The 27,135-nt window shown below is 49.1% G+C and overlaps 1 protein-coding gene across 3 annotated transcripts in view; it reads right to left on the reverse strand.

Annotated features, from left to right (window-relative positions):
- XPNPEP1 (X-prolyl aminopeptidase 1) overlaps positions 1-27,135 on the reverse strand; it is a 54,200-nt gene that overhangs the window by 1,478 nt on the left and 25,587 nt on the right. For 2 of the 3 annotated variants that reach the window (XM_082720182.1, XM_082720181.1), the window contains 17 exons: positions 25,872-25,935; positions 24,576-24,680; positions 21,526-21,618; positions 21,064-21,207; positions 18,943-19,038; positions 16,742-16,823; positions 15,005-15,215; positions 13,108-13,197; positions 12,518-12,568; positions 11,106-11,164; positions 10,891-10,968; positions 8,931-9,002; positions 7,347-7,407; positions 5,796-5,865; positions 4,755-4,928; positions 3,719-3,795; positions 2,457-2,555 (listed from right to left, as the gene is read on the reverse strand). In XM_082720182.1, coding sequence (XP_082576308.1) covers positions 2,457-2,555; positions 3,719-3,795; positions 4,755-4,928; positions 5,796-5,865; positions 7,347-7,407; positions 8,931-9,002; positions 10,891-10,968; positions 11,106-11,164; positions 12,518-12,568; positions 13,108-13,197; positions 15,005-15,215; positions 16,742-16,823; positions 18,943-19,038; positions 21,064-21,207; positions 21,526-21,618; positions 24,576-24,680; positions 25,872-25,935 — 1,626 coding nt within the window. Of the gene's footprint in view, positions 1-1,407; positions 1,485-2,456; positions 2,556-3,718; positions 3,796-4,754; positions 4,929-5,795; positions 5,866-7,346; positions 7,408-8,930; positions 9,003-10,890; positions 10,969-11,105; positions 11,165-12,517; positions 12,569-13,107; positions 13,198-15,004; positions 15,216-16,741; positions 16,824-18,942; positions 19,039-21,063; positions 21,208-21,525; positions 21,619-24,575; positions 24,681-25,871; positions 25,936-27,135 lie in introns of all 3 variants that reach the window. The other variant, XM_082720183.1, reaches the window with a different exon arrangement.

A 27,135-nucleotide genomic window follows, 5' to 3' on the forward strand; every position in this document is an offset into this window, starting at 1 on the left:
GGCAAGACAGACACCGCCATCCATGCCGCCGCTGCAATGACCCACACGCCACCTGGGAAGGCTGTGGTGTTACAAAAGCACGGGCACTGGGGACTCCAGTCTGGATCAGGTACCATGGACGAGCTCAGGGGCTGAGATGGGCAGACAGATACAGTGGAATTGCCAACGGGCTCTGACCCACTCAGAGCTCCACTCCCCACTGGGGAGAACCTACTGGCCCCTAGTGGGAATTGGGGAACGGGGCAGGGAGGGAAAAGCAAGCAAACTGCTATGGGTCAGGCAGGGCTAGGAGACAGCCAGCAGTCCAAAGCAGCCAACCCTGGTGCCAAGGTGAAACTCCCAAGACCCTTTGAGTTGTACGCACAGCCTCAGGGGGCCCTGACCAACATCCCAAGGCCCTGAGAATGTGTAGCAGCCCATGTTCATGACCAAAGTCCTCAGCTGCCACCTCTGATAAATGATGGGAATGCAAACCCTAAAGGTCCCAAAAGTCACTGAAAACAATCTATTTGGGAGACGGTAAAGGACATGACCAAGTATTTTAAAAGCCAATTGGAGAGACTCTGGTTGTGGAATATTACTGTGCCTTCTGACAGAATGAAGCCCCAGAGTTATTAAGTAGTATAGAGAAGAGATTTTCTTTTTTTTGCTAAAAGAGATAATAAATGTACTCTGCTTGATATGTTAAATACATCTACTGTTATTTGTAGGAACTTGCTTATGATCTGAGGGTAAGAAGCTATTATCTGCCCTATAAAAACTAATTGGCAGAAAGAAGAGTTCAGTGATTCAGCTATGCAAGGTCTAGTAATGAACCACTGAGTACAACAGAGCCCACAGGTCCATGTTCAATGTCATGGGGTGCACTGAGTCAGGTTAACAAAATTTCTCCCTCAGGGAAGAATGGCCTCACTCAACCTTCCTCACGCACGGTTTCTGTAGGTAAAGTGGATTGTCGCTGGGAGGAATGCCTCCTGGTGAGTACACAGCATGTGGCAGCAGGGACTGCACGACCTAGAACTGTAGCAGGAAGCCACAGCCTTGGGCTTCCAAGAGCAAAGTGACTTCGTACTTGGAAGGTCCCTTGCTAAGACCCTGGAAGCTGTACATGAGGCGATGAGAAGAGACCCCGGCTCCTGTGGTGCACAAAGGATTCAAGCAAGTGGCTTTCATGCCTGCTCATGTATTCCTGTCCACTTCCCCTAAGCCAGGGACCGCTGGAGGGACTCTTCCTGTCAGACCCAACCAGACACTGGGCCACTAACAGGCTGTTTCCTGTCCAGCGCCATCATCAAGCTGAATAAACCCGCATCAGTCGGCCTCGCTGAGTGGGGGTGTCTGGCTGCCCAAGCAAGGTTAAGCTGAGGTGCCCAAGCTAAGCAGGAAGCAGATGACTTTTTCTGTCACCCCTCTGTGAGCAGCGTCAGGCAGAAGAAGCTTCTGGCCGGGAGAATCCCATTCCACAGTCCAACAGAAGGGGCCTCCTCGAGCCTCAGAGGAACCTTTCTCTCGTGCCAAGCATGAGGGCACACCGCGGAGGATGCCTGAAGAGGCACCTCACCAGCCCTGGGGTGAGGCCGGGGCTGGACTGGGTAACAAAACTTACTTCTACAGTGACCTGCCATGCTTGTCCCGCCCTCGGCTCCCATCAATCATCTGACGTTTGCAGGGACTTCTGACCACCTGCCTTGCTCTGAAACTTGTGTCCTTCTGGCTTCTGTCTTCCTGGCTTGGGAACTGTTTGGTCTGTCCAGTGCGGACTGTTCCCGCCCAGTTTCTGGCCCCGTCTCTGCTCTGATTTTGATCACCTGCCTGATCCCACAAGCCTTACTCCGGGTCCCGAGGCCCGCCACCTCACCTGGCCTCGTGGGCCTGGGGACCCGGCACCCGGTCTGAAGGGGTTTCATGACCTGTGTCACTCTAAGCCTGAGAATGAGCACCACTGGGCTCCTAGCTTTATGAAGAAATTCACAGCCCGGAGTGACCAGACGAGGAGGCACCACCTCTCTCCTTGTCTGTGTGACAGCTGGGCATATGATAACAGATTTTGCTTTTCATTCCCTTAATGTTTCATTCAACATGAGAAAACAATCTGGTATATGCAATGGCCAACAGGCCCTACCACCCATCTGGCTTTTCAGAGGGAAGACGCATGGCCCCCGGTTGGCTAAACGCTCCCCCGCGCAGCTGTGGCTCATGCCCCCAAGGAAAAGCAATGAAACCTACTCATGAATACCTTACAGCACCCATCCCCCATCCCCTGATGGTGCAGGATGGACTAGCTCTACCTGGAGAGCCAACAAATACAGGAGAAACATCTACCGTCCTCGGGAGACCTCGGATTTTCAGACTCGGGTGGCACAGCCCTCTGAAGTCAAAAGTGGGAACAGACAAGAGAATGGAAGGTAGCTCTCCACCCCAGTCCCACTCTGTCTCCTCCAAGCCACCCTCATTACCTCTTTGTCTGTTAGAGAATCCACATCTATCATTTTGGTCTGTATGGGAACCAAAGTTAAAGGTTCAAAGGTCAGGCTTCCCCGGTTATTGAAGTTATACTGTTGGAAAAGGAAGAAAACAGAAGCTTTTACTCCTCTCTTACCACAGAGAGACACCATGAAGTCATTCCCACCAGACATGACCACCCCCCAGGGCCAGGTGTTTGACTGGGAACCAAAACGGGGTTTGCTGGGCAGCATCTCCAGCCGGCCCAGGAGGCACAATGAACCCAGCTGAAGCCACCGTCCTGGAGCTGCCCCACTGTGTCAACAGCTGCCTTCGGGAAAAGCCGAGGGGCTCTAAGCAGTAGGTCCCCAGGCTAACGTCCACTGTGATGGAGAAGCAGTAGGGGCAGAGCATGGTGGTGTCTAGACAAGGGGCATCACTGCTTTTGGTTCCAGAATCTACTAGAGTGTAAGTCCCCAACATCACTTTTATTTAACAGTTAATCATGTGTCCTCCCTCGACCCGCCAGTCCCATCTGGTGACAGATAACAGGTTTGTCCATTCTACATAGTACAGAATGGCCAGGGCACCTGAGAGTGTGCTTGGTCTCTGCTCCTGGCAAGGCCTCTGGGAGTGAGGGGAGAGGCCACTCTCAAGGACGGTGACTTCGATATGGAAGCAGAGAACAGAAGCGTGCAGGCTGAGGAAGCCACTTGCCTCCAACTATTCGATCTCCACCACTACCCACAGAAGAGGAGTGAACAGGTCTCTAGTTAAAGCCTAGCCCTGGCACCTCTTGGTAACGGTGAAGGGGAGAAAGTGAAGTGCCTGTCTTCCGGAAGGAAACAGACCTGTCTAATCACGAGCCTATGGGGCCTGACCCACCGGGCCCCTCAGCTTTACCCGACAGAATTCATCTGAAGCATTTGTTGAAAATAGAGTTTCCAGGCCCTGGCCCTGGCCCTGTACCTCCCCCACCCCCAGCACGTGTCCCCCTGACGTAGAGGAAGCATCATGACAAGGAGCCCCAAATCTCATCAAGCAGAGGCCTGCCTGGCACCCCAGGAATTCCAGCTCCGGGTCCCAGTTCATTCCAGAGTTTCCTTCTGGCTTCTGCAGAAGACAGTGATTTCCAGGAGACTCTCTGGTATCAGGGGGAGGAGGCTCCGTGTGGGCTCCAGAATGGCACATTCTTGGCTCCAGAGACAGACAGCCTCGCTCATCGTCCCTCATTAAGAAATAAGGAAAATTTAAAAATAAACAGACCATTACCTACCTTGGTCTTCACAGGGACCACCAGGACAACATTTTCAATGCGAATTCCAAAAGCCCCATCTTCGTAATAGCCTGGCTCTAAAAGCAATCAAACCCAGAGATGAGAAGCAGCAGGGCACAAACATGTACACACAGGCGAGAAGCGCTCACCCCTGCGATGACAGCCCCACCACGGAGGAGGAGGAGAGACAGGCCAACAGCCCACTCAGCCCCGGGGTGAGAGCCCAGAGACACCTCCGCCCCCCGTACGGCCACTTCCAACAGGTCCTCAAGGAACAGACTCTAAAGGAACAGATTCTAAAGTCCCCGAGAACTGGAGCCAGGGCCAGGAGTACAGTAACAGAGGATCGACCAAACAAGTCCTGGTGCTTATTCCTAAGACATAACGAGGCAGGCATTAAAATACATGCACAGAGGGGCGCCTGGGTGGCTCAGTGGGTTAAAGCCTCTGCCTTCAGCTCAGGTCATAATCCCAGAGTCCTGGGATCGAGCCCCACACTGGGATTTCTGCTCAGCAGGGAGTCTGCTTCCCCCTCCCCTCTCTACCTGCCTCTCTGCCTACTTGTGATCTCCGTCAAATAAATAAACAAAAAATCTTTTTTAAAAATAAATAAATAAAACAAAATAAATGCACAGAGATGTGGTAATGACCTGGGAAGAGGAAGTACATTAAGTTAAGAAAGCTGAATACAAACAATACATCCAGTATAATCTGAAGGATTAGGAGAAAAGATATACACGTATATGAAACACCCAAAGCTCACACATCAAACTATGAAGGAAGGGCTCACCTAGGTGGCTGGATTACAAATGATTTTCATTTTTTTACACATGCTGCCCCGCAGCCTCACCTTTTCTAAAACGAACATATATCACTTTTATAATCCTAAAAAGTTGTTGTTCTTGTTTAATTCAAGGTGACCAGAGGGGGAAATTATATCCAATTTACTTTAAGATAATCAAAAGCTAAGAAACAACAGAGAGCCTTCCAACAGGCTCGAAGACCTGAGCCCACCCTGGATGGGAGGGACACTTACCATCAGTGACTATCATGCCGGCCTCCAAGGGCTCATCGGAGAACGTTTTATAACTGATACCACAAGGACCCTCATGAACATTCAGAAAAGATCCAACACCGTGTCCCGTTCCATGCAGGTAATCCAGGCCAGAATCCCACAAAGCTGAGCGGGCGAACGAGTCAAGAAGGTGTCCTGAAAGACACATAAAGAACCACTCAGGGATATTTGTCCAGTACTTTTCAATTTGCAAAGCACTTTAGAGATTAGATTTATTATGTTTGGCTCCAGAAAGTGAAACAGAAACCAGAGGGTAGAAGTTACTGGAGGGTTCAGATTTCAACCCAGCACAAGAAAGAACTAACAGAGCGCTCCTAAGAAAGCCACTCCCCAGCCCGCCAGAGCTCAGTCCGAAGCTGGAGGACCGTCTGTCCAGGAAGCCAGTACAGGGGCTGGTGGCCTGCAGCAGCTAAGGGTGTGGGTGATACGTGCATTCCCTTCCCAGGCTGGGACCCTGAGGTTTCAGAATGACAAAGGTGAGACTCTAACCAGACTGCAAGGAAACAGATGCCCAGGGAGATGAGTGCAGACCCGATCTAAGCAGACTCAAGGCACAGGTCTTGTCAACTCCCCGCCCAATGCCCCATCCATCAGTCCTCAGGCAGACTGATATATATCTGAAGTCAGGTTCCCAGTAAACTAAATCCCAACAAGCATCCCAAAAGGAGACAATGGCCCAGCAAAGCAGGACAGTGAAGAGGGTGCACCAACCAACTTGCACTTGGGCCTAGAGGCCTTCATGCGCTAGCCGCCCTCTCCCGGGAGCCACCTGCCTGGGTCATCTGACACCTCAGGTAGGCAGGAGAGAGGTACACAACTGACGTCATACCAAACCAAGGCCTGGCTCCCTGAGAGGCACTCACTCCACACAGCCCTTGCCCTGGCTGGGCCTAAAGGGGCCAGGGCTGCCATGAAACAAAGGACATGTCCTTCCACTCAAATTGAGACATGTCTGGTGCCTGAACAAGAAAACGCCTGCCAGATGACAGAGGAACCACCTACCTTTGGTTCCAGTCGGGAAAACGGCTGCACTCACAGCTATGTGGCCCTTGAGGACATATGTGAAGCATTCCTGCCAAAGAAAACCCAGGGGCAAGTTGAGGAACGAGGACAGACGCTTCAGTCCTAGAGCTTTTCGGCAGCTCAGAAAACCTTGCTTCTGAAGGTTATTAGCAATACCACAGAGATAATCGGAGGAAAAAGAAGAAACTCTGGAGGGAAAAAAAAAGCTTGCCCATGGGACCGATTTTCTAGAAACTCTTGAAATTAAATTTAGTTAAAAGAGAACCATCAGAGATGACCCCACAGGTCCTTCCCTTGAAATGAACATTCTGACACACTCCAGCTGCACCTGAGAAAGACAAGCAAAAGTCACAGAACCGCTGATGTCACCAGCTAACGGTCACCGAGCTACTCCTCTGGGCCAGGCATGGTACTGAGCACTGAACCCTTAATCCCACGAGGGATGCGGAGATGCTGCTGTTGTCCCCGCTCGATGGAGAAATTAACTAGCCTGCTGGACAGCGTAGTTCTTAAGGAGCAACAGCTGGCCTTGAAGCCAGGCAGTCCTGCAGCAGTATCTGTACCCCTTCCTGATCTTAGACTCGGGGGGATCCCTATTGTCTGGAGAAGGAAAGTGCTGCTTGGAAGGTTAGGGGCTTGCCAGGAAGGCGCAGAGCCAGGACTAAACCCACACTGATCGAGCTGGTCGGGAGCTCTGTACCCAGCTTGGAGAGAGTCATAGCAAAGGTATGTGGAGCCAAGGTCAGATTCTTCTAAGGCGCTCGTGCCTGCAAACAGATGAGGCACGGGACTAAAAGTATGAAGTGTACTCTGCTGCACTGTGTGAAACTCCCTTCCTCGGATAAACTCCCTGCAGGAGCTCCTAGAAAAACAGACTCACTCAGGGACTCAACCAGCGTCCCTGGGTTAGTGACTGATCTGGGAATTTGCAAGGGTCGTGGAACCTTTATAACCAGCCCTGGAGGCAGGTACTCGTACCCCCACATTTATGGATGTGTCTCAGTGCTTCACTCAAGGTCACAGAGCCAGCAAACAGCAGAAGGACCTGAAGTCCGGTCTCCAGACTCCTACCTCACCGCCATCTCTGCCTCTCCAGGCCAGACAGACCACAAACTGAGCAGTGCAGACCATTTTAGAGGCTTCCTGAGCTAAACCTGTAAGTGGAAATGCTGAACTTGAAAAGAGAAGGGGGGAGGTGGCTTTCAGAATCAAATCTAGACACTGTTTGTAAAAAGTATACATTTCACTATCCCACTCCCACCCCCAAAGAGATTTCCTGATCCAAGAGAACACTGACGCTGTTTAAACTTGACTTTGACTTGCTTTGACCTTAGCAGACAGAATGCTTTTAAGATTTCTCCAGTAATTAATTAAATGGACATCATAAAGTAGATAAGCCTGACTCCACAGTAAAGAGCTATTTTACTATCCCACATATAAATTTTTCCTCATAATACAATTCCTTTTCATAAGAGCAACGCTGTTCTTAAGAAAACAGAGAGGGCTCTCCAGTTTTCTGCCCCACCTTACCTTCTCATAGGCTGTGGGGGTCCCAAAATGCATGGTCCGTGTCACATCTGTCGTGCCATCCCTTTCCAAAGGAAAGGACAAATTAGTTTTCACTCAAAATAAGCTTTGGCTCAGGGGACTTTAGGTGGTACAGTCAGTTAGGCATCAGACTCCTGGTCTGGAATCAGGTAGTGATCTCAGGGTGGTGAGATCAAGCCCTGTGTCGGGCTCGGTGCTCAGCTTAGAATCTGCTTGAGATTTTCTCTCCCTCTGCCCCTCCTGCTTGTGCTCTCTCTAAAATAAATAAATAAATCCTTTTCTTAATTAATTAATTAATTAATTAATTAGAAAATGAGACAAAGTGTGAGCGCAAGGATGGCCACAGGTAGTGAGCGTGAACTCAGTCAGGTCCTGACACATACACACTCTCTTGGTCTGCAGTGTGAGGCCTGTCTCATGGATGACACGATCACGGGTTATAAATGAGAGGGCGAAGGACAAAGGAAATAGGAGGAAGCAGGAGCCTGCTTCTAGCAAAAGGGGGCCAAGCTCTAGTTCTGCCCATCAGGACAGCAAAGGAGTGTCCGGACCCTACAATTACCCAAAGACCTCTCTTAGAAGCACTAATCCAACTTCTGAAATCCTGCTAAAATTTAGACGTGAACCAAAATTTACACCAGTTACCAGATTAATACCCTGGGCTCTGAGATGTTATATTATGAATACAAACACACATGTGTCCCAAGGCTAGGCTGTGGTTTCCACCTATGTGGCAGAGCCCACTTAATAATCAAGTTCTCCAGGGGCACCCGGGTGGGTCAGTCGGTTAAGCACCTGACTCTTGGTTTGATCTCAGGGTCATGGGATGGAGCCCTGCATAGGGCTCTGTGCTCACAGCAGCGTCTGCTCTTCAATCCTTGCCCCTCCTTCTCCCTCTGCCCTTCCCCCTGCTCTCACTCTCATGCTTTCTCTCCCTCTCCCTAAATAAAATCTTTAAAAATAAAAATTAAAAAAAAATCAGGCTCTCCATCAACCACAGTCCCAACTGCAATGGCTGCCCGTGCTCTCTTACTGCAGACAACACCCATTCCAGCTCCTTCCATGGTTCCACAACAAGACCCAGCCAAATCTTGGGTTCTCCTCTGAGAAACTTTCTAGAGGAGGAATATGAAAGCAGCGAGACATGAAGATGGAAATTCAGAAATTCAGAGGCAACCCTAATTTCTCATTTACTCATTTAAAATTAATCTCCCACTTCCCAAAGTCAGGAGGCTGCTGCAAGTGCAGAGTTAACAGGCAGTTTAAGAACTAGGGCAGAAGTCTTTCCAGTGGTTTCGAAAGCTTGCTTTCAGTTATTTATTTAGTATTTAACAACTTCCGGCCAAGAACTAAACATTTCTATCAAACAGTCTTTTGTGAGAAGAGTCACCGCTGGATAACTTCAAGCAGGGGTGAAAAAAAGGACAAGACATGAGAAGGATTCCATTAGGGGCTGGGGCACAGTGAGATTCCCATCTGGGTGCCCGTGGTTGGAGCTTGGCTTGCCCCTATTCAACTTTTTTGACCCAGCACCATCCCCTTCTATGGCAGCCCTAGTTCACTTACTTGTATTGGGCTCCCGAGTCGATCAAGTACACTTCATCTAGCGACAACGTCCTATTCGTCTCAGGGACCGGCCTAAGAAAGTTAATTAAAAATTAATTATTCCACAAATCTACTTGCTGAGTCTGGGAGGAGACATATAAAGCTTCCTTATACTATTCTTACAACTTATATAGGTCTGAAAGTATATCCAAATTAAAAGTTACCCACTAAATTGATTATTTCAAATAATTTAATCTCCTAGAACTGCTCGGTGATCGAGTCAGCCTATCTCCCCAGCTGGATAAAGAGCTCAAAAGAAGAAATAATAATGTATTTCTTTGTCTCTATCTCCATTTGTGTCTGGAACAAAACAGATTCATGAAATGGTTGTAAAAGCTACAAAAATAATAATCATTAGATGCAAGAGGACCAAGCTAGAATCCTGAGAACTGGGAACAGGGAACACAGCAGCGACGAGTCATCTGTCTCTGTGGCCGGGGGTGCGTGGGCAGGAGAACCAGGCCCCATGTGCTTCCCAGACCCCCAGACAGACAGGAGGCGAATGTCTCAATTTGGGAGAAAAACTAAAGGGATTTTTATTAGGAAAAGGAGTGAATCACAATGTTCTTGTGCCATAGCACTTTTTTTTAAATGAACAAGAAGTATTTCTAAAAAGTGATCTGATCTCCCCGTGCCATTTCCAGACAGTCCCACTGCACTGGGAAATGCTAGAAGGGGAAAGGACATGCCAAGTCTCTGCCCACAGCTGAAAGAAGGACTCCTTCATTTCCAGGCACCACCCACCCCCTCTCTTCAGCACAAAGGGCATCAGTGATGATCACTCCAGCTGAACAACTGGAACCAGCTCTAGGCCCTGCTTCTCAACAGGCTTCCAACAGCCCACGGCGAAAAAATGTCAGAGTAAAAACGGGATTCTCCCCCCTTGAGCTGAAATTTTTTAATGTGTTAATTACATGAAAAATTCTAGGATAGTATCCAGGCAAGAAATTCACCACCTGAATTAAACAGAAGACAAAAACTGAAGTCCTTTTTATATTTTAATTTTGGAACAGAAGCATTACTAGGAGAGAACTGCACAATCACATCTGTGACGATCTCCCACACACAGGTTTAAAATGTGCCCCAAGACTAAAAGCTCTAAAAGCAGTTATTAGAAAGGGGGGGGGGGGGTCTCCACCTGTGTACGGCACAGTAAGAAAGACCAAGTGTTCTTCCACTGACTGTACATCACAGACATGGGGCTAAGAACTCAAAATGCCCAACACTAGGCAAAACCACTCGACTGGGCGAATCTGAAGCTGGCGCCCAATGGCCAAGCCAAGTTCCATTTCCCACCGTCTCTGTAGGCAAATGAGTCCTAAACTTATCAGTGCCCCTCCTGTCTCACAGCACAGAGAATGCTCCGCTCTGTGAGTCCACAGGCTCTCGGAGCTCATCTGCTGAAATTCCCCATAGGCTGGGCGCCCGGCTTCAAGCCTGCAGGGAGGGACAAAAGGGTGCTGATCACCTCCCTCACCACAACACGATGCTCCACAACCTAGTGCTAAGTTTTTAAGTATGGAGGTGACAGAGCTCACAAGATGTCTGGACTCATGTATCAGGAAGGCTGCCATTATCAAGAAAGACAAACACTAAAATATTCCGCTCACCATGATGAAGAGCTATGGAATACAGCTTCAGTTGCCTCAGAAGGCAAAGAGGGGGACATCCCGTCTGACTACCTCATGGAGAAGGTCAACACCATACACCTGGGCCTCAGAGGAAGCTCCCAAAAGGCAGAGACTTGGAGATTTAGAGGCAACCAGAGAAAACAAGTCCTCAGTTCCCATCTAAGAACAGTCTCGACAGACACAAGGAAGTGGGCACTGGGGCCTTAGGTCAAATACTGTCTCTCCCCTGCTCAGGCTCCCATGCAGAAGCAGCAGCAAAGCCAGGCAGCGAGCAACTCCGCATGCCTTACGCGTAGTGAATGATGGCGCCATTGGGTCCCGTACTGGAAATCGTCGGGAAGCTCAGGTCCACGAAGTCAGCCTGTTGCCTGGAACAGAAAGACACAGAGAGCAGACCAGCTTAAAGGATTTTACCGTGCCAAGAATCAGGGCCCTCTCAGCCTCACTGAACTCACCAAAGAAACAACCACAATGTTCAGCACCCCCGCCACACACGGGTCTTTACCTGCGAAATTCCTCGGCTTTGTCAGCAGCTGAGATCTCGGTCACGCCACCTTTGGGCACCTACGAGGGAGTTGCTTATAAATCATCTGGGGTGATAAATTCATGTGCTTCATACAAGTTAAAGAGGATGCATTAAAAGCCTATTTTTTCCTCACTTCCCACGTCCCCACTGTGCCACCTCCGGGACATAGCTGATGGCTTATCTTTAACAAGGAGGGAATTTCCAAAGACTCTCATCAAAGCTATCTAAACTAGGATTTCTATCCGAAAGGATAGAAATTGAAAAATTTCTCACTCAGCTACTTGTCTCAGTATTATATCCTAAAACCTCCCCTAAACTTAATCCATCTAAGTTTAAAAATTCAAAGGCATCTCCTGCTAGGATATCATCCTAAGAAAGTTATCCTAAATAAATAAAGAAGATAAATATGCAAAGATATTATTACAGGGTGATTGATAATAGCAAAAAAAAAATTAAAAACGATCTCAACACTTGAAAAGAGGAGGAATGGCAAATCGGTCTAACGAAATGCAACCTCTCTACTTGGATCCATTTTTTTTTTAATGCAAAATAGAGCTGACACACGATGCGATGTTAGTTTCAGGTATATGACATGGTGATTCAGCATCTCTGTGTTACGCTGTGCTCATCACAAGTGTAGCTACCATCTGTCACCACACAACGCTTTTACCATTTGGATCCTTTTCTAAAGGCCTCCAAGCACGTGGAGAAGGCTCACACTATCGTACAGAGGGAGTAAAATAAAATACAAAATCACATCTATACACTGAGAGACATGTAAAAATGATTTACACAGAAGAACACCAGCCAGAGGGAATAAGCTAGTTACACAGGTAGGAGTGAGGGCGATATTCTTTTTCCAACTTAGGCTACTTTTAAAGAGTTGTTTATATCATATATAAAGGGAACATGAGACTGTTTAACAACGACACAAAGAAATCCCCTGCTGCCAACCAAAAGGAATGAAAAGGCAAGCAACAAATGGCCAAGGGTCAATTAACTATCAAAGGTTTTACATCTTAAACTGAAGTCCAAAATGTACACAAAGACCTTTTCCTCTTAATACAGTCAGCTTGCCGATAATATTATTTTGAGCCATTTTTCCTTATAATGAAATCCCACTTGGTTATAGGACAATGCCTTGACCCAGAAAGGATCCTCTCAGTTAAGGAAATTCTTTCCTCATCTGTATTACTATTTTCTACAAATAAAAAAATTTCTAAATACACACCAAATTTCCAGAAAGAACTACCAAGAGAAGAGTCCTAAAATTAGATCAAGACCTTAGACCTCATGGTTACCAGAGCACGGAGGGGGCCATGGTTAGAATCACATGTTGACAGTTTCTGAATAATGGCCACCCACGTGTTAAACAAAGACTAAGAACCAACCTCTTTCTCTAGCCAGTTGAAGAGTTCACAGAGGGCAACAGCATCTTTAATCTGTGGAAACAACAGAGAGGTTTTTTTAAAAGAGTTAGTACTGAAAATCAGCTGGGCAAATTCAGAGCCCAGCCCCAACGCGGGACTGAGAAAGCTGGACCCACAGGGCACAACCACCAGCCATCGGAGCTTTCCACGCAGGCGCTCCCTGCAATCAAGCCCAAAGCAATTCCCACCAGCAGGGACAGGGCTCCTGGGCTGCTCAACACCTCGGGCACAACCAGGAAAGGGCCTGCCGGAAAGCAGGGGCAAATCCCTCAGCAGGTGCACTCCCGCTCCCCAGAGGCAGGAAAGGCAAGCCACTGCAACTTTCCAGACTGGGCCTTTTCAGAAGGAACAGAAGTACCACCTTTTTCTGTCGTGTACACTGGACTTTGTGAAGATCTAGCCTACTGAGTATTTTATCTCATTCTCTCATTAACACTGCAAGGCTCAAAGCATTTCCGACCTCGTGCCAGGCTCAAAGCCACACAGCATGGGAGGGCCTGGGCCTTCCGACCCCCATACACCCCCTCCTCTGCACCGGCTGCTTGACTCACGTGGGCTCGCCTCATGCCTTCTGATTCGGCAGAATTCTTCACAGCTTTGGCGATGCAGATAGGAGTGTAAGGCATACAGCATCGATGGTCCTAGGAGCAAAAGGAGTCATATGGGAAATCAAGCCATACACCCAAGCCCAAGGTGTTCATCTCTTCGCCTGGCACATCACACTTAACACGTCATCAGCAGACCCCCGACTCAGGACCCACCTCACTGTGCCTGGGGACTGAAGACCGGCCCCTTTTTGTTGGCCCCATCTGAGCATGATGAAAGGGGCTTGAGCTCTTCCAAAAAGGCAAAGTACCTCAAGCAAGGCACTTCTCTTCTATCCCCTGCATCCTCGGCTCTTTGACACTGCTGGCCACCGGCCATCAAGAAGACATTGCTTTTCAAGCCTCCATGGTCGTGGTCAGAGTTCGCTAACGATCAAAGCTTGACCGAAATAACCCCTTTCCTGACACAAAAAGGAGGCTTTTTCCCATCATCTGGGGGTACACGTGACTGATAAGGGAAGGGCTCCCACTCCTTCCTCCATCTTGCTCCGGAATCACACGTCATCTACTCTTCACGGTCTGATCATGAATGGCTAGGAAAGGCCCTTCCCGACTTAAGAACAAGTTAGAACCCAGCCCTGCCTTACAGGTGGGGGATTTAGGGCCATTGTGCACTTGCACAGAGCTTGCTGAAGGGGTGCATTCTCTCTCCACTCTTACCCCCTCACTCTCCCATGCACATCCCCCATGAAACCAAGAAGGCAGGCATCACCCCCTTACTCGGGTCAAGGAAGCAAATCTGAGTAACTGAGGGTCACACGGTGTGAGAGTGGCAGGGTGCACTCAAAAGGCAGGTCTAGGGGGCCAGACCTAGGCTCTTCCCAGGACGGAGAGAACATTCCCCTGGGCCTGTCCAAGGCCACTTGGCAGCCAGAGGCCCAGGGTGGGACAGTGGAAAAGGTTGTATCCAAGGTGGCTTAGATTCCAGTCCTACCCTGAGCCCCAGTTAAAATGAGGAGACAGGAGACTACTGACCACCCAGCAGGGGCTCAGTAAAGGACAAGGCTGTCACTATCATCTGACCTCCGACAAGTCCCCAACTTCCCAAGCTGCTCTTCCTAAGGGCCTCCAGACTCCTCAGCTGTAATGTGTGGGGAGAGGGGGCACACAGAGTGTTTCCCAGACATCAGGCGCTCTCACCACCTACACAGCCCCTATCCGGGATGCCTACCCTCTAGGCCTTTATTTACATAACACTTCTCTTTAGACCACCTTTAAGTCAACTTAGTTTTGGGATGCCTGGGTGGCTCAGTTGGTTGGACAACTGCCTTCGGCTCAGGTCATGATCCCGGAGTCCCGGGATCGAGTCCCACATCGGGCTCCCAGCTCCATGGGAAGTCTGCTTCTCCCTCTGACCTTCTCCTCGCTCATTCTCTCTCTCACTGTCTCTCTCTCAAATAAATAAATAAAACCTTTTTTAAAAATAAATAAATAATAAATAAATAAATCAGCTTAGTTTCTTCAACCCTGACTTATGAAATAATTTTTACAATCTCATGGTCTCAAATGCTAGAAATATTTTTTCTAGTATACACTAAATTGCTTCTGAAACAGGTAACAATTAAATAACGTTAAGTTTTAATGTATACCCCCTAAAATTATCTCTCAGGTCACACTGTGGAAAACACAGAGGACTCGTGAGTTCTGCGAACCCTCAGACTCTCAATACGGCTCAGCTCAAATGTTTCTTCCAGGGAGAGGGCATCCCCGGTCTGACAGCCAGTCCCAGACATCGTCCAGAACAACCTCTGTTTCAAAGACAAAGCTGCAGGATGCCAGGACTGGGAAGGGGCTGCAGCGGGAACATGGCAGGCTGTGAACGGGCCTCGGCGGGACTACCAACCTTGGGGATGGCCTCGCTCACGGCATAGCTGGCCTTGTCGCTGACCCACACCTTCTCCCTTGGGGAGAGATTGGCACAGAGAGCCTTGAGCTCGCTCAGGATGGACTTGTAGGGAAGCACCTGGATTCTGTATTCAGCTTCCAGGCCCAAGTCAAACAGCAGGTGCTCCTTCACACTGGGGGCATCTATGCGGTCACCATCAATGAAGAGCCTGCAGAGGGGCGAGAGGTGAGGTGACAGAGAGACGAGGGCGTGTGAGCGAGACGGGGGGGAGTGGGGGACCACAGATCTACAACGGGCTCCGTCTTCTAACAATCAATACCAAGAAGCTTCTCCTTCTTCCCCATTCCCTTCCCAAATCCTGTTCTCCAGGTTGTGTCCCCATCCCTGTATATGTTATCACCATCCATCTCACTCCCCCAGCCAGGACCTGGGCACTGTCCCTGATGTCCTTCCTTCCCTCCGCTAAGATCTCCAGACCTACAGTCTAAATCCCCATCAAGTCTGTCCAGCTTTGCCTCCAGCCCTGCCCAGTCACCAGTCCAGGTTGCCACCGTCTCTCCATTGAAATTGGTGCCATGGCCTCTGAGCTGGTCTCCCGGCATCCAGTCTTGCCCCTGGACACCCCAGTCTCACAGTCAGAGTATTCTTTATGATCTGCAAACTTGATCATGTGGTTCCTTATGAAAAATCCATTCAGTAGCTCCCCTGTGTCCTCAGAATAGAGGTCCAAGCTCCTGGACTTGTCTCACTGGCCTTCCTTTATGGGGCCCCACTCCCCTTCCAACCACACTGAACCACTCCAGTCCTCCACAAGCACTGTGCTCTCTCCTGCCCAGAGCCACGGCCCATGCTGTTCCCTCTGCTTAGATCACCATTCCCTTTGCTCCCCATACACTGACCAACTCACATGTGCCCTTGATCTCTGCTTCAATTATTACCGGTCAGTCTCCTCTGACCCCCTCAGTGGAGGCCAGGCCCCTCCAGTAACACCTGTACCCATCCCACTGACAAGTCAGTGCCCACTTAGATGCCTGAATCCCCTGAAGAGACACTCATCTCCCCAGCTCTAGCCCAGGACCCTGCCTGTCTCAATCGTCCTAGCACACAAAAGAGACTCTTTCAACTTAATAAACATCAGAATAAAGAGAGCCATCCAAATCGAAGAGCAACCTCAGGAAGGCCACAAGCAATTCTTGAGCAGATAGACAATCCGACAAACCGCAACTGCAGGGGTTTTCCTGTGTCATTTCTGACCTTCCAAATGCCTCAGTTTATTTGAATTGTGGACCCAGAACTGTACAATGGAGCGTAGCCACATCTCCCTTTGCACCGACAGCTACAAAACTTAGAATCAAATGTGGGGCCTGACCAAGACCTTGCAGCAGAAATTTTGTGAACTAACCTTACTATGCTTTGCTTTTTTGTTTTTTGGGTTTTTTCCTCATTATGGCTTTGTTCTGATGTCTCTGCCTACTTATTTTTTTAATCTCCTAGTACTAGAGGTACTTTCTTTCACAGATCTCAAGTCATTTGAGAGATTACGAGAGAGGCAGGATGTACAAAAATACCTACTGTTTGGGAAGACCAGAAGGGAAGGGAAGAAAGAGGCAGGAAAGGGGAAAACTGGCGCCTCAACAGGATCTCAAGCAGGGATGGGGTTGGCCAGCAAGGCGGACAGAACCTCTGAGGAGCTGCGAGGAAGGAAGGATCTTCCGGTGTGGGGCCAACACTCACATGATCGTCTCCAATCCTATGATTGCATAGGAGAAAAACACCGGATTGTGCTCCACATCTGACCCTCGGAGATTGAACAGCCCTTTAAAAAAATAAAATAAAAAGACCCTGTCACCTGCCTGACTCGAGATTTGAACAGGTAGATTACAGAGGGAAGCACTTTAGCTTAATAAAGTGGAGGAATTTGGTGACATCTCAGAAAAGCAGGAAACCTGACTTCCTGGTTCCACCTCTGGGCTGCAGTTGCTCACGTCCACCGAATGATGGCACCAGAACTGTATCTTACGCTGCCACATCACCGTCCCGGGAACCGAATGGAAGTTAGTCAAAAAACTTGAGGCTGACCCTCCAAACAGAGTTGAAATGGTCCGCCTGGTGGTGACCGGCCAGGCCTGGCCTGGCCGCAGGGAAAACCTTTGGCTCTCCCAAGTGAAGGGAAAAGAGCCAAGCACTCTCTCCCTTCCGACGACGACGAGGGTAGAAAACGGAGACCCACCCAGGATGAGGGAGCCCAAATAAGGCCTTCTGGAGCCCCAAGGAGGTGGAGCTTCCCAACACAGGAACAAAAGCAGTGAGTCAGCAGGGCTTGGGCCCATGAATGAAACCCAAATCCGAGCCCACCCAAGGGTAGGCTGTGCTGCCAAACCAGGGTGGAGGACCCTCCTACAGCCAGCGTGGAGGGGGTTTGAGGAGGTCGTAGGTTTAAGAGACTACAGAGGCCAGCAGAGAGCATCACTATCTGCGGTCCCTTAGCTTCCAACTGCCTGATGCTTGCTCTCCTGAAGTATAAAAAAGTATAAAAAAGACCCTGTTGAGAAAAGTGCTGCCTCTATTTTAGAACAATGGTTTCTCACAGTAAAGCAATGAAGCAACATTTTTTACCTAACAGACTAGCACTTTTTAAAAATGACAGTACCTGGGACTGGCGAGGGTGTGGCTGGAAGCCATATTCATGTCCGTGGCAGGTAAAGGTCAAGACGGGTCCAGAGCTCTGCCAGGCACACACCCTCTAACCCGTAATACCGCCCCTAAAAGCCAACCTCCAATAGAAGAAGATCACCAGAAACCGAGACACAGACTTTGATGCGCTAAGATTTTGATGGCAGCATCATAATAAAGTCATGGAAAAATCAGAAAATAACCCAAAGGTCAACCTTAGCGTAATGGTTAAGTAAATTACGGTATAACCATAATTAGGTATTTATTTTTACTGTGTTATTATATATGCTTAGAATAAACTGATACATTGGAAGAATCAAGCTATAAAATACATATATGCAGAGATTATTAACAGTGACTATCTCTGGGTAACAAACTAGAGGCGAGTATTTTTCTGCTTTTTACCTCCTTTACATTTTCCAGCTTTTCCACAACAGGAATGTGTGTTCTTAAAATCAAAGGGAGAAATTAACTTGATGTATGTTATTTTCTCTATTGTCAAGGTTGTTAATTAATTAAGAATATTAATCACTGACACAGGCCTGTCCAGCATCACTGATATTTGATGAAGTTTTGGGGCTGGGGATTGGAAAGATAGGACACTGTGTAGTAGGGTCTCTTTCTCTAGTGAGAAAATAAAATGATAAGGTACTGCCTCTTCTCAGTTAACCTGGGCCAAATCCAATCAGAAAACAAAGACAGGACAGGAGGGTTCAACCAGATTCCTTCAAGTTCTGAAACAATTACATAAGGGTTACATAAAGGTTCACAAACTATTACTGTATCAAAAAGGCTGAAGAATTTTCAGTTCCTGAGTTTTCTGAGGTCAAAGTATTTCAATTTGAGAACATTCTCACTGTTAAGAACTTAGGGAACTAGAGGAAAAGTATAGAGAAAAAAATAATCTCCTAGGATGCCACTTCTGCAGCGAGAGACTCAGGAGTGTTGACAGACACAAAATGTTAAGAAATGTCCTTCCTCAGCAATGTCACAGTCCTGAAGAGACGGGCCAGAGGGGGACATCATCTCTGATTTAACATCAGCCCCTAACTGAAATACTGCTCTGGGCAAAGCCACATTCCTCTCCAAATTCTCTGCAATTTTTTTCCATCCTATTCGGTGTATCAAATACCCATTGGTGACACAGTCTCTTGTCTACTCCCTGGCCACGCAGAAAACGGACTGGCCTGAACAGACAGATTCCCAGAGAAGCAAGGAAGAGACTGGGAAACATGCCCACACAGTCAAGCCAGAGCTCTTACATGCAATCTCATCCAGGGCAGTGACCACAAACCACACGACGTTCCTCTCAGCCATTTTCAGCCGAAGGTCCGCAACCTTGTCCTTCCAGGAGATGCCTGCAAGAAACAGATGTGCTTGGGGCCCCTGGGTAGCTCAGTGGGTTAAACCTCTGCCTTTGGCTCAGGTCATGATCTCAGGGTCCTGGGATCAAACCCCGCATCGGGCTCTCTGCTCAGCGGGGAGCCTGCTTCCTCCTCTCTCTCTGCCTGCCTCTCTGCCTACTTGTGATCTGTGTCTGTCAAAAAAATAAATAAAATCTTAAAAAAAAAGAAAGAAAACAGATGTGCTTGTGACTCTGGCTCCAGGGACCCATGGGAGCCAAGTGAAAGAACCCATCCCAAACACTGTTAACCAGCAGCTACATCTTAGAGGGAGCGTGTTACTGGAGCAAACAAGAGTGCTGCATTCAAACCTCTGTCCAACTCTGTCTGACGTTCGAGAGCCCTGACTGCCTCACCCACAAAATTAATACAACTTTCCATCCAACAAATGTGCATAAAAAATCTAGACTTCCCAGGCATAGCTACCTGTCAGGCACTGTGCTGGTCACTGCAGTTCCAGCTCTGAAAGATACCCAGCCCCTGCCCTTGGGGCTTATAATCTAGAAAGGAAGACCGACAATTAATTCAGCTACAGTCACATTTCTCTGTACAGGGAGCTATGAGAACATACTGCCTGGCAGAGAAAACTGAGCCAGTCCTAGAGGCCAGGGGAATATCACCCACCACCTTACGTTCTCGGAGCCCAGAGACTCACGTGTTGGTGCCGAGACCTAGGAACTCCCTGCCATCTGACTCACTGTGACTACTGCTTGCAAATCACACTTGCCCTGTCACAGCCAGGATCTCCCTGTGGCTCTCAGATGAAACTGCAGCCCTAGAGAAGCTCACCCTATCACCACCACAACCACCACCTTCACCCGCCATGACACAGCACTTACAACTCGGGTTACACCCCTGCGGGAATGGGCTAACCATCTGCCATATTTCCCCAGCAGCTGGCACAGTGTCCCGCACGTAGTCGGCACTCACGTTTGCCCAAACAAAAGCATATCCCCCGCATCTGCTCTTCCCTCTCCTACAAGTAACAGGTCCGAGCCTCTGATTCAGTTAAAAAAATTTTAAACATTCTCATGGAAAATGGTTAGCTGACCCTGGGCCGCTCACCGTACCTATCCCCCTCCATCCACGCGACCCTCCGATGAAGGCGTCGCAGGAAAAGCAAGCTGGGGGCTGCCCCCACCACCAGCACCGCTTTGAAGATCAGCTCGGGAATGCTGTTTAAAACTTGGCAAGAGTCTGGGCTGTAATGCTTTCTTCCCAGGACCCCTCTGGGCAATCTGCCTGCATTCCAGACATCCCCCATCCACCTCTCCTCTTCTGTGTGCACCGCACGCCTCCCTCCCCGGCAGCCCCACCTCCCCGGCCTCTCTGCAGCCCTCAGAGGCCCTCGCTGTTCCATAAATCCACACTTTCAGCTCCCACGAATGGTTCACAGTGCTCGCTCCCCACCAACCACTAACACACAGGCCAAAGAAACCCACCCACGCCCAAAGCCACTAAAGCAGAAGGTTTCTAGATGCGGGGGTGGGGGAGGGGAGCTAGGAAGGTAAACCTACAGATGTGGGCAGAAGAAAAGGAAATGGAACCTAGAACCCACCACCCCCTGCCCTGGCCCGGCTTCCAGTATCAGACATGTCAGGGAGGCAGTTAAGCAACAGTGTGGTAAAAAAGTAATAAAAAGTAAAAAAGTAAAAAAGCCATCTCAGCAGTGGCCAAAGGTCTGCCCAGAAGAACGCGGCAAGAATAAATTATGCAAAGTAAGTGGCAAGTAGGTGGCAAGTAGGTGGCCACTGCGGAAACACAAAAAGCTCCTGCTTCCATCCAATGCCACTGGGCCAGGGTGGGGCAAAATCCTACCACAGGCTCAACTCTGCTGCGATGGGCTGGCAGGGGGAACTCCGATGCGATGGGCTGGCATGGGGAACTCTGCTGCGATGGGCTGGCGTGGGGAGAACCAGGACAGGTGCAGGGAATGGGGAGGACGGCTGCGGGCCCTGTGGGGTGCAGCGGGGGTCTGACCTGTGTAATCCAGGCCCAGTGTGAGGAGGGGCTTGCACGGGCGCTCAGGGCGGTCTGTCCAGATTTTGTCCACCAGGTTCTCCTTGACGGGAATGAGGTGGTGGCCTGCACTTCTCAGAACCTTGGCCATCTTCTTCCAGTAATCTGGGGAGAAATACACATGGCCCAGCCGTGCATGAACCAAATGCCAGTTCAGCTGAGGGAGGCAACAGTGCCAGAAGGCAATCCTCCCATGGCCTAGCGCTGGGTCTGCAGGATGGGGAACTGTGGAAAGGTTATCTTGACCACCCACAGCCTTCCCCTGCCTTTCTGCCAGAACTCTTTACTTCACCTTGACCTTTATCATGACCTTAAGTTATACTGAGCCCCCCATGATCCAAGTCCCACAAGCAAATAAAGAATACGGAGAACCATCTAGAATCCACTTCCTCACCCACACTAGAAGGACTCCAGCTCACTCACCTGTAGGAATGATCAGTGGGTCCACACCAACCTTGGATCCTTCGGGAAGTACACTCACCAGCCAGTCTTCCTGAGTTGGTGTGTCCTTCAGACCTAGAGAGGGAAGAATGTAGAAGAAACAATCCCCAATGTACCCAAGCTCATAGTCCTATCCAGAAGGATGCAATTCACCAACATCATGGTAACAGGATCTTTACGAAGCACCTTCTTTCTATAAGGTAGATGGGCGGCACTTGGAAAATCTGAACTTTCCTCAATCCTGGAAGGCTGCAAGAAGGGTAAGATGGTATATTTAAAAGCCTATGATGGGGTGCCTGGGTGGTTCAGTGGGTTAAGCCACTGCCTTCGGCTCAGGTCATGATCTCAGGGTCCTGGGATTGAGTCCCGCATCAGGCTCTCTGCTCAGCGGGGAGCCTGCTTCCTCCTCTCTCTCTCTCTGCCTGCCTCTCTGCCTACTTGTGATCTCTCTCTCTCTGTCAAATAAGTAAATAAATAATCTTAAAAAAAAAAAAAAAAAGCCTATGATGGAGCACCTGGGGTGGATCAGATGGTTAAGCGTCTGACTCTGACTCTTGGTTTCGGCTCAGGTCATGATCTCAGGTGTGGGATTGAGCCTCACATCAAGCCCAACACTCAGCACAGAGTCTACTTGAGATTCTCTCTCGTTCCCTCTGCCCCTCCTGTTCGTGCTCTCCCTCTCTTTCTAAAATAAATAAATCTTTTTTTTTTTTTAAAGATTTTATTTATTTATTTGACAGAGAGAAATCACAAGTAGATGGAGAGGCAGGCAGAGAGAGAGAGGAAAGCAGGCTCTCTGCCGAGCAGAGAGCCCGATGTGGGACTCGATCCCAGGACTCTGAGATCATGACCTGAGCCGAAGGCAGCGGCTTAATCCACTGAGCCACCCAGGCGCCCTAAAATAAATAAATCTTTAAAACAAAAAACAAAACATAGGGGTAAGAAGGCAAAAAGAAAGAAGAAAGAAAGAAAGAGAGAGAGACAGAAAGAAAAAGCAGACTTTCATCTGACTCCTGATAAAAATGGCATCCTGGGAACCACTGCAACAAAGGTACAAGTGTCATTGCAAAGGACATCCTCTCAGCCGTTGGTCACTTTGCCACTCCTGGGCACTTGAGGAGCACCTGGGTGGCAAATGGCGAAGGCGAGGAGCCGGGGACCTTCCTCACATCTCACACCAGGTAAGGGAAACACGTGCCACAGTGCTCTCCCCTCACTGGAAGGCAGGATGGTAGACAGGAGGCTCCCAGCCCTGAACCAGGCCTAACTGGACGGTTGACACAAGTCTCAGCAGCAAAGAAATCTTTCCAAAGATTACAAGAGGGCCACACAGGTCCAGTCACCATCATCTTTATGATGGCTCCCTGGCTTCCCAACGCCCAAGAGCCAACAGCCCTTCCCGTTTCCAAGAGACTAGTCACAGGACACCAAATAAGCTTCAAGAAAGGAACTGAAGTTATTTTTGATATCCCAGTTTTTCTTTAATCTGAGCCAATACCTTCTATGTTTGGATGTATGCTTCTTAACTGATCAAATTTTTACTAACAAGTTAATAACTTCTTTGGTGAAATAGATCTATATTTAGAGTGAAAGTTCATATGTTCTAAAACAGTACTTATCTTTACTGTTTTCCCTCCTGACTGCTGATAACCACATAACCACAGAGGGGAAGTTCAAAGGTTTATAAAGAAGTGAGCTCATGAATCTCAATTCCAAAAAACTGCCTAAAAGCTGGCACGGAGTTGTTATTTTGCTATTTGATTCTTGGCTATGTCTTTCCAAACCGCTAGAAAGCCACTTACTAACGAAGTTTCTTTTAATGCCCCTAGTATGACTTTTATAGGATGAAGTCATGCTATTTCCTAGCAGACAGATAGCTGGCAAAATCCCAGGGATGATTCACTCTCCAACCAAACCCACCAGAATTTCCCTACACAGGAGAGATGCCTGAGGAAAGGGGGGCCGAGGAAAGACACGGCGAAGCAGAGAGGGCCTTGGAAGGAAGGAGGACTCCTCCCCAGGGCTGCCACATACCTACATGAAGAACAGGCAGATGGAATTCGCCCCTCTGACACGCTGACCCCCTAGTGTACTGACAGCTAGAGAAGTGGGCCCCAAAGATACCCATACCCCAGGGGTACACTGAATGCTCCACTGGGGTGAAGCAGGAAGTATTAAGATGTCTATTTTTTCTTTTTTTTTAAGATTTTATTTATTTATTTGACAGAGAGAGATCACAAGTAGGCAGAGAGGCAGGCAGAGAGAGAGGAGGAAGCAGGCTCCCTGCTGAGCAGAGAGCCCGATGCGGGGCTAAATCCCAGGACCCCGAGATCACGACCTGAGCCGAAGGCAGCGGCCCAACCCACTGAGCCACCCAGACGCCCCACATGTCTATTTTTTCTAAACAATAAAGAAATTTACCTGTGCTCACATCTGAAATGCAGATGGACACCAGTACATATGTACACACACAGACGAGTAGACACATATGTGCAGGGTGCACACACCGTAACAGAGGCATGCGGTCAAAAAGTCTAAAGGCTGCCCCCTGTCCATTTGTAACAAATGTCTGCCTCTGGGTGTGCGTGTGCATGTGAGAGAAAGAAGGCTTTCCTGCGCTATGAACTGGGTTGCATCCCTCAAAACTCGTATGTTTAAGTCATAAGGGTGGCGCTCTCATCTGATAGGATCAGTGCCCCTTTCAGAAGAGAGATCTCTCTCTCTGCCTGGTAAGGACACAGTGAGAAGGCGGCCGTCTGTCAATCAGGAGGAGGGCTGTCCCCAGAACTTGACCAGGCTGGCACCCTGAACTTAGACTTCCAGCCTTCAGAGCTGAGAAAACAGATTTCTGTTGTTTAAGGGACCTAGTCTATGGGATTTTGTTATGGCAGCCCAAGAGGATTAACACACCCTGAATTCTCGAAAGGGTCCTTGACCTCATCAAAGGGTTAAGATCCAGACACCCTGAAGAACGCTCGGGTCCCTTCCCAGAGCTGGCCAGCTGAAGTCAGTCTGGCCGAGCCTCTACACACCCATCTTCATGAGCGTCCAGTTGCTGTCCATCTGCTTGGCTGCCTGGAGAAAGTAGCGTCCATCAGTCCACATGGCCGCGTGCTCTTCCGTGACAATGGCCGTGCCTGGAGCAGGGGAGCAAAAAATAAAAGGTTTCTGACAACCACATAGACAACCGCACATGGTGGCAGCAGGCCGGCGAGGCCAGTGAGAAGCACCGGCTCTGTGCAGCCCGGCCTCACACCACCACTCACTCTAGGGGACAGGTGGGCCTCTGAAAAGCTCTAGGCTAGAGAAGTCGATGCCCCTGAGAACCAACTGCAGGTCACGCTCTGAAGGAAGCAGTCCTTGGGCAGCCCCGGCTGACCGGTCCCAGCACAGAACCCCACTTGCAAGACCAGCAGAACAGGGGGCTAAGCACCTGCAGTCAAAACGGTCTCGTATTCAACAAGACAGACGTGGAAATGATTCCAACACAGTGATCACAGCAGTCTCCAGCAAATGCCCCGAGGGAACTGCTGCACCTTTCCCGAGAGAAACCAAGTGGAGTCTCAGTACTCACAGTGACTCGCTGGTCACCAGCAGGGAGCTCACGCCTCCCGCCCCTACGTGCCCTCAGTCCCCGCAGGCCCCACAGAACCTGAGGCTTTTGGCAGAGCAGCCAACCAACACGAGCACGTCTACGAAAGGAAGCAGTTCTTCCCGAGCCTAGGAGCCTAGCTAGCTTAATAGAAGGGAATCTGAGCCGGAGGGAAATCACCCGAAAATTCAGGAACACAGTTTTGGAAAAGTTAGGGCAGGACAGCAATGCAGCTCAACATGAACCTCTGTTATTTAAACTGAAAGTGAAATTATTGAACCCCAAAGCCTAGCACTTAAAGAATTACACAGGACCAGCAAGCTGAGGCAGGGGTTCTGGGGTGCGGTGAGTGTCCCATTTCTTATGTACAGTACTAGTCAAACAGGTATTTTCAGTTTAATTGATATAATTTTCCGTATGTATGCTATAATCAATAAAAAGTTCAAAACATTTTTAAAGAAAAATGTTTTAAAACTTTAAGAGCAAAAAATAAATAAATAAATAAGAAAAATAAATAAAACTTTAATAGCAAAAGCATCAAGAAAAGGGCCACTGAAAGGTGAACTTTAAGAGCTGGGGGATGCCGGGAGTTCACACCTCTCTGCAGAGGCTCAAGGAGGGGAGTGTCTGGTTTACATTTTCTTTCTGGTTCTGTCGCAGGCTGAAACTTGGCCCAGTTATTTTTGGGAAGCAAACGAAAGTACAGAAAGAACCAAGAGAGAATTTAGCAACTCACCCGCAGAGCCGTCAAATCCAGAGACGAAGGCCCGCCGACAGTCACACGGAGCAATGTACTCGCTCTGGAAAACAAAAAGGAGGGAGAAGTCAACCTCGACCGGTCACGGGCGCCTGCTCTCCATGTGCTCAGCTGTGTGCGAGGCCCAGCAGGGACACAGAGGCTGGTGAAGCCTGGGCACTGTCAAGGAACAGAGAGCCTAGCAGAAAAATCAAGCTGAACATGAAAAATGCACGGCGCACACTGCTGACGACCCTTAAATTAGTGAAGGGCTAAGAGGGCTATTCCCACCAGCCTCTATTTCTTCTTCTGGAGAACAAAAGCAAATCAAGACAAAACATAATCAACTGCGATCTCCTCACTGACATCTTACTCAAAAAACAAACCAACAGCCTTCTCCCTTCCTTACCGCTGACATTTAGGCATCTGTTATTTTTCTGAAGGGAAGGGCTGAATTTCTGTTTTAGGTGCCAATAATTCTCTGAGATCTCTTTAGGCATGAGCTTGCTTCTGAACTTCCTGTGTGTGTTCCCCTCCAAGGCAGCGTCACCAATAGCTCCTGTGCAGATCCTGTCCCTTCCTATTAGGAAATACATGGAAACGCTCCCTCCGATCCAGGAGGCTTCAGCAGAAGAAAATGTCATAACCCAAACCAGGTCTCTGCCATTCCCTCGCCTCTAAATGCAAGGGGTGGGAGACTAGAGAACACAGTAGGTTCTCATTCCCGTGCAGAGGGTACATGGCCACGGGGTGCCTTCCGCCAACAGCCCGTGAAGCACAGAGAGTTAAGTAACTTCCCCAAAGTCCCACGAACAGCAGAGGTAGGCCCTGAACTTGGGCTCTGAAGCACTCGGCCATGCAGCTGCCATATGACCCGTCATCTCCCATCCTCATAACAACTCTCCAGGACAAGACTACTGGCAAAAGAGAAACCTGAAGGATGAAGACAGAAACTTTAATCAACCTGCCCACCTCCAGGTCAGCAGCAGGGCCAGGATGTGCTGGGCCGGAAACCAGAACTGCAACTCCTTCTGTTGGCAGCTTTCTCTGGAGCTAAAGGAGCTGGCGGGGTTAAGAATGCTGAGGACGGAGCACGGGGCTGCCGGACCAAGGCCTTTTTAGATCAACACAGAGTAGGGATGAGAAGGCATCCACATCTCACTCCTGCCCCTTTTAACGAGGCAGCTGCAGCCACAGCCCCAAAGCGGCCACAGGACCGCTAGCCACGGGGATGTCAGAGCAGCCAGAGGAGGGAACCACAACA

Source organism: Mustela nivalis, assembly GCF_964662115.1.
Source record: "Mustela nivalis genome assembly, chromosome: 2".
Lineage (NCBI taxonomy): Eukaryota > Metazoa > Chordata > Mammalia > Carnivora > Mustelidae > Mustela > Mustela nivalis.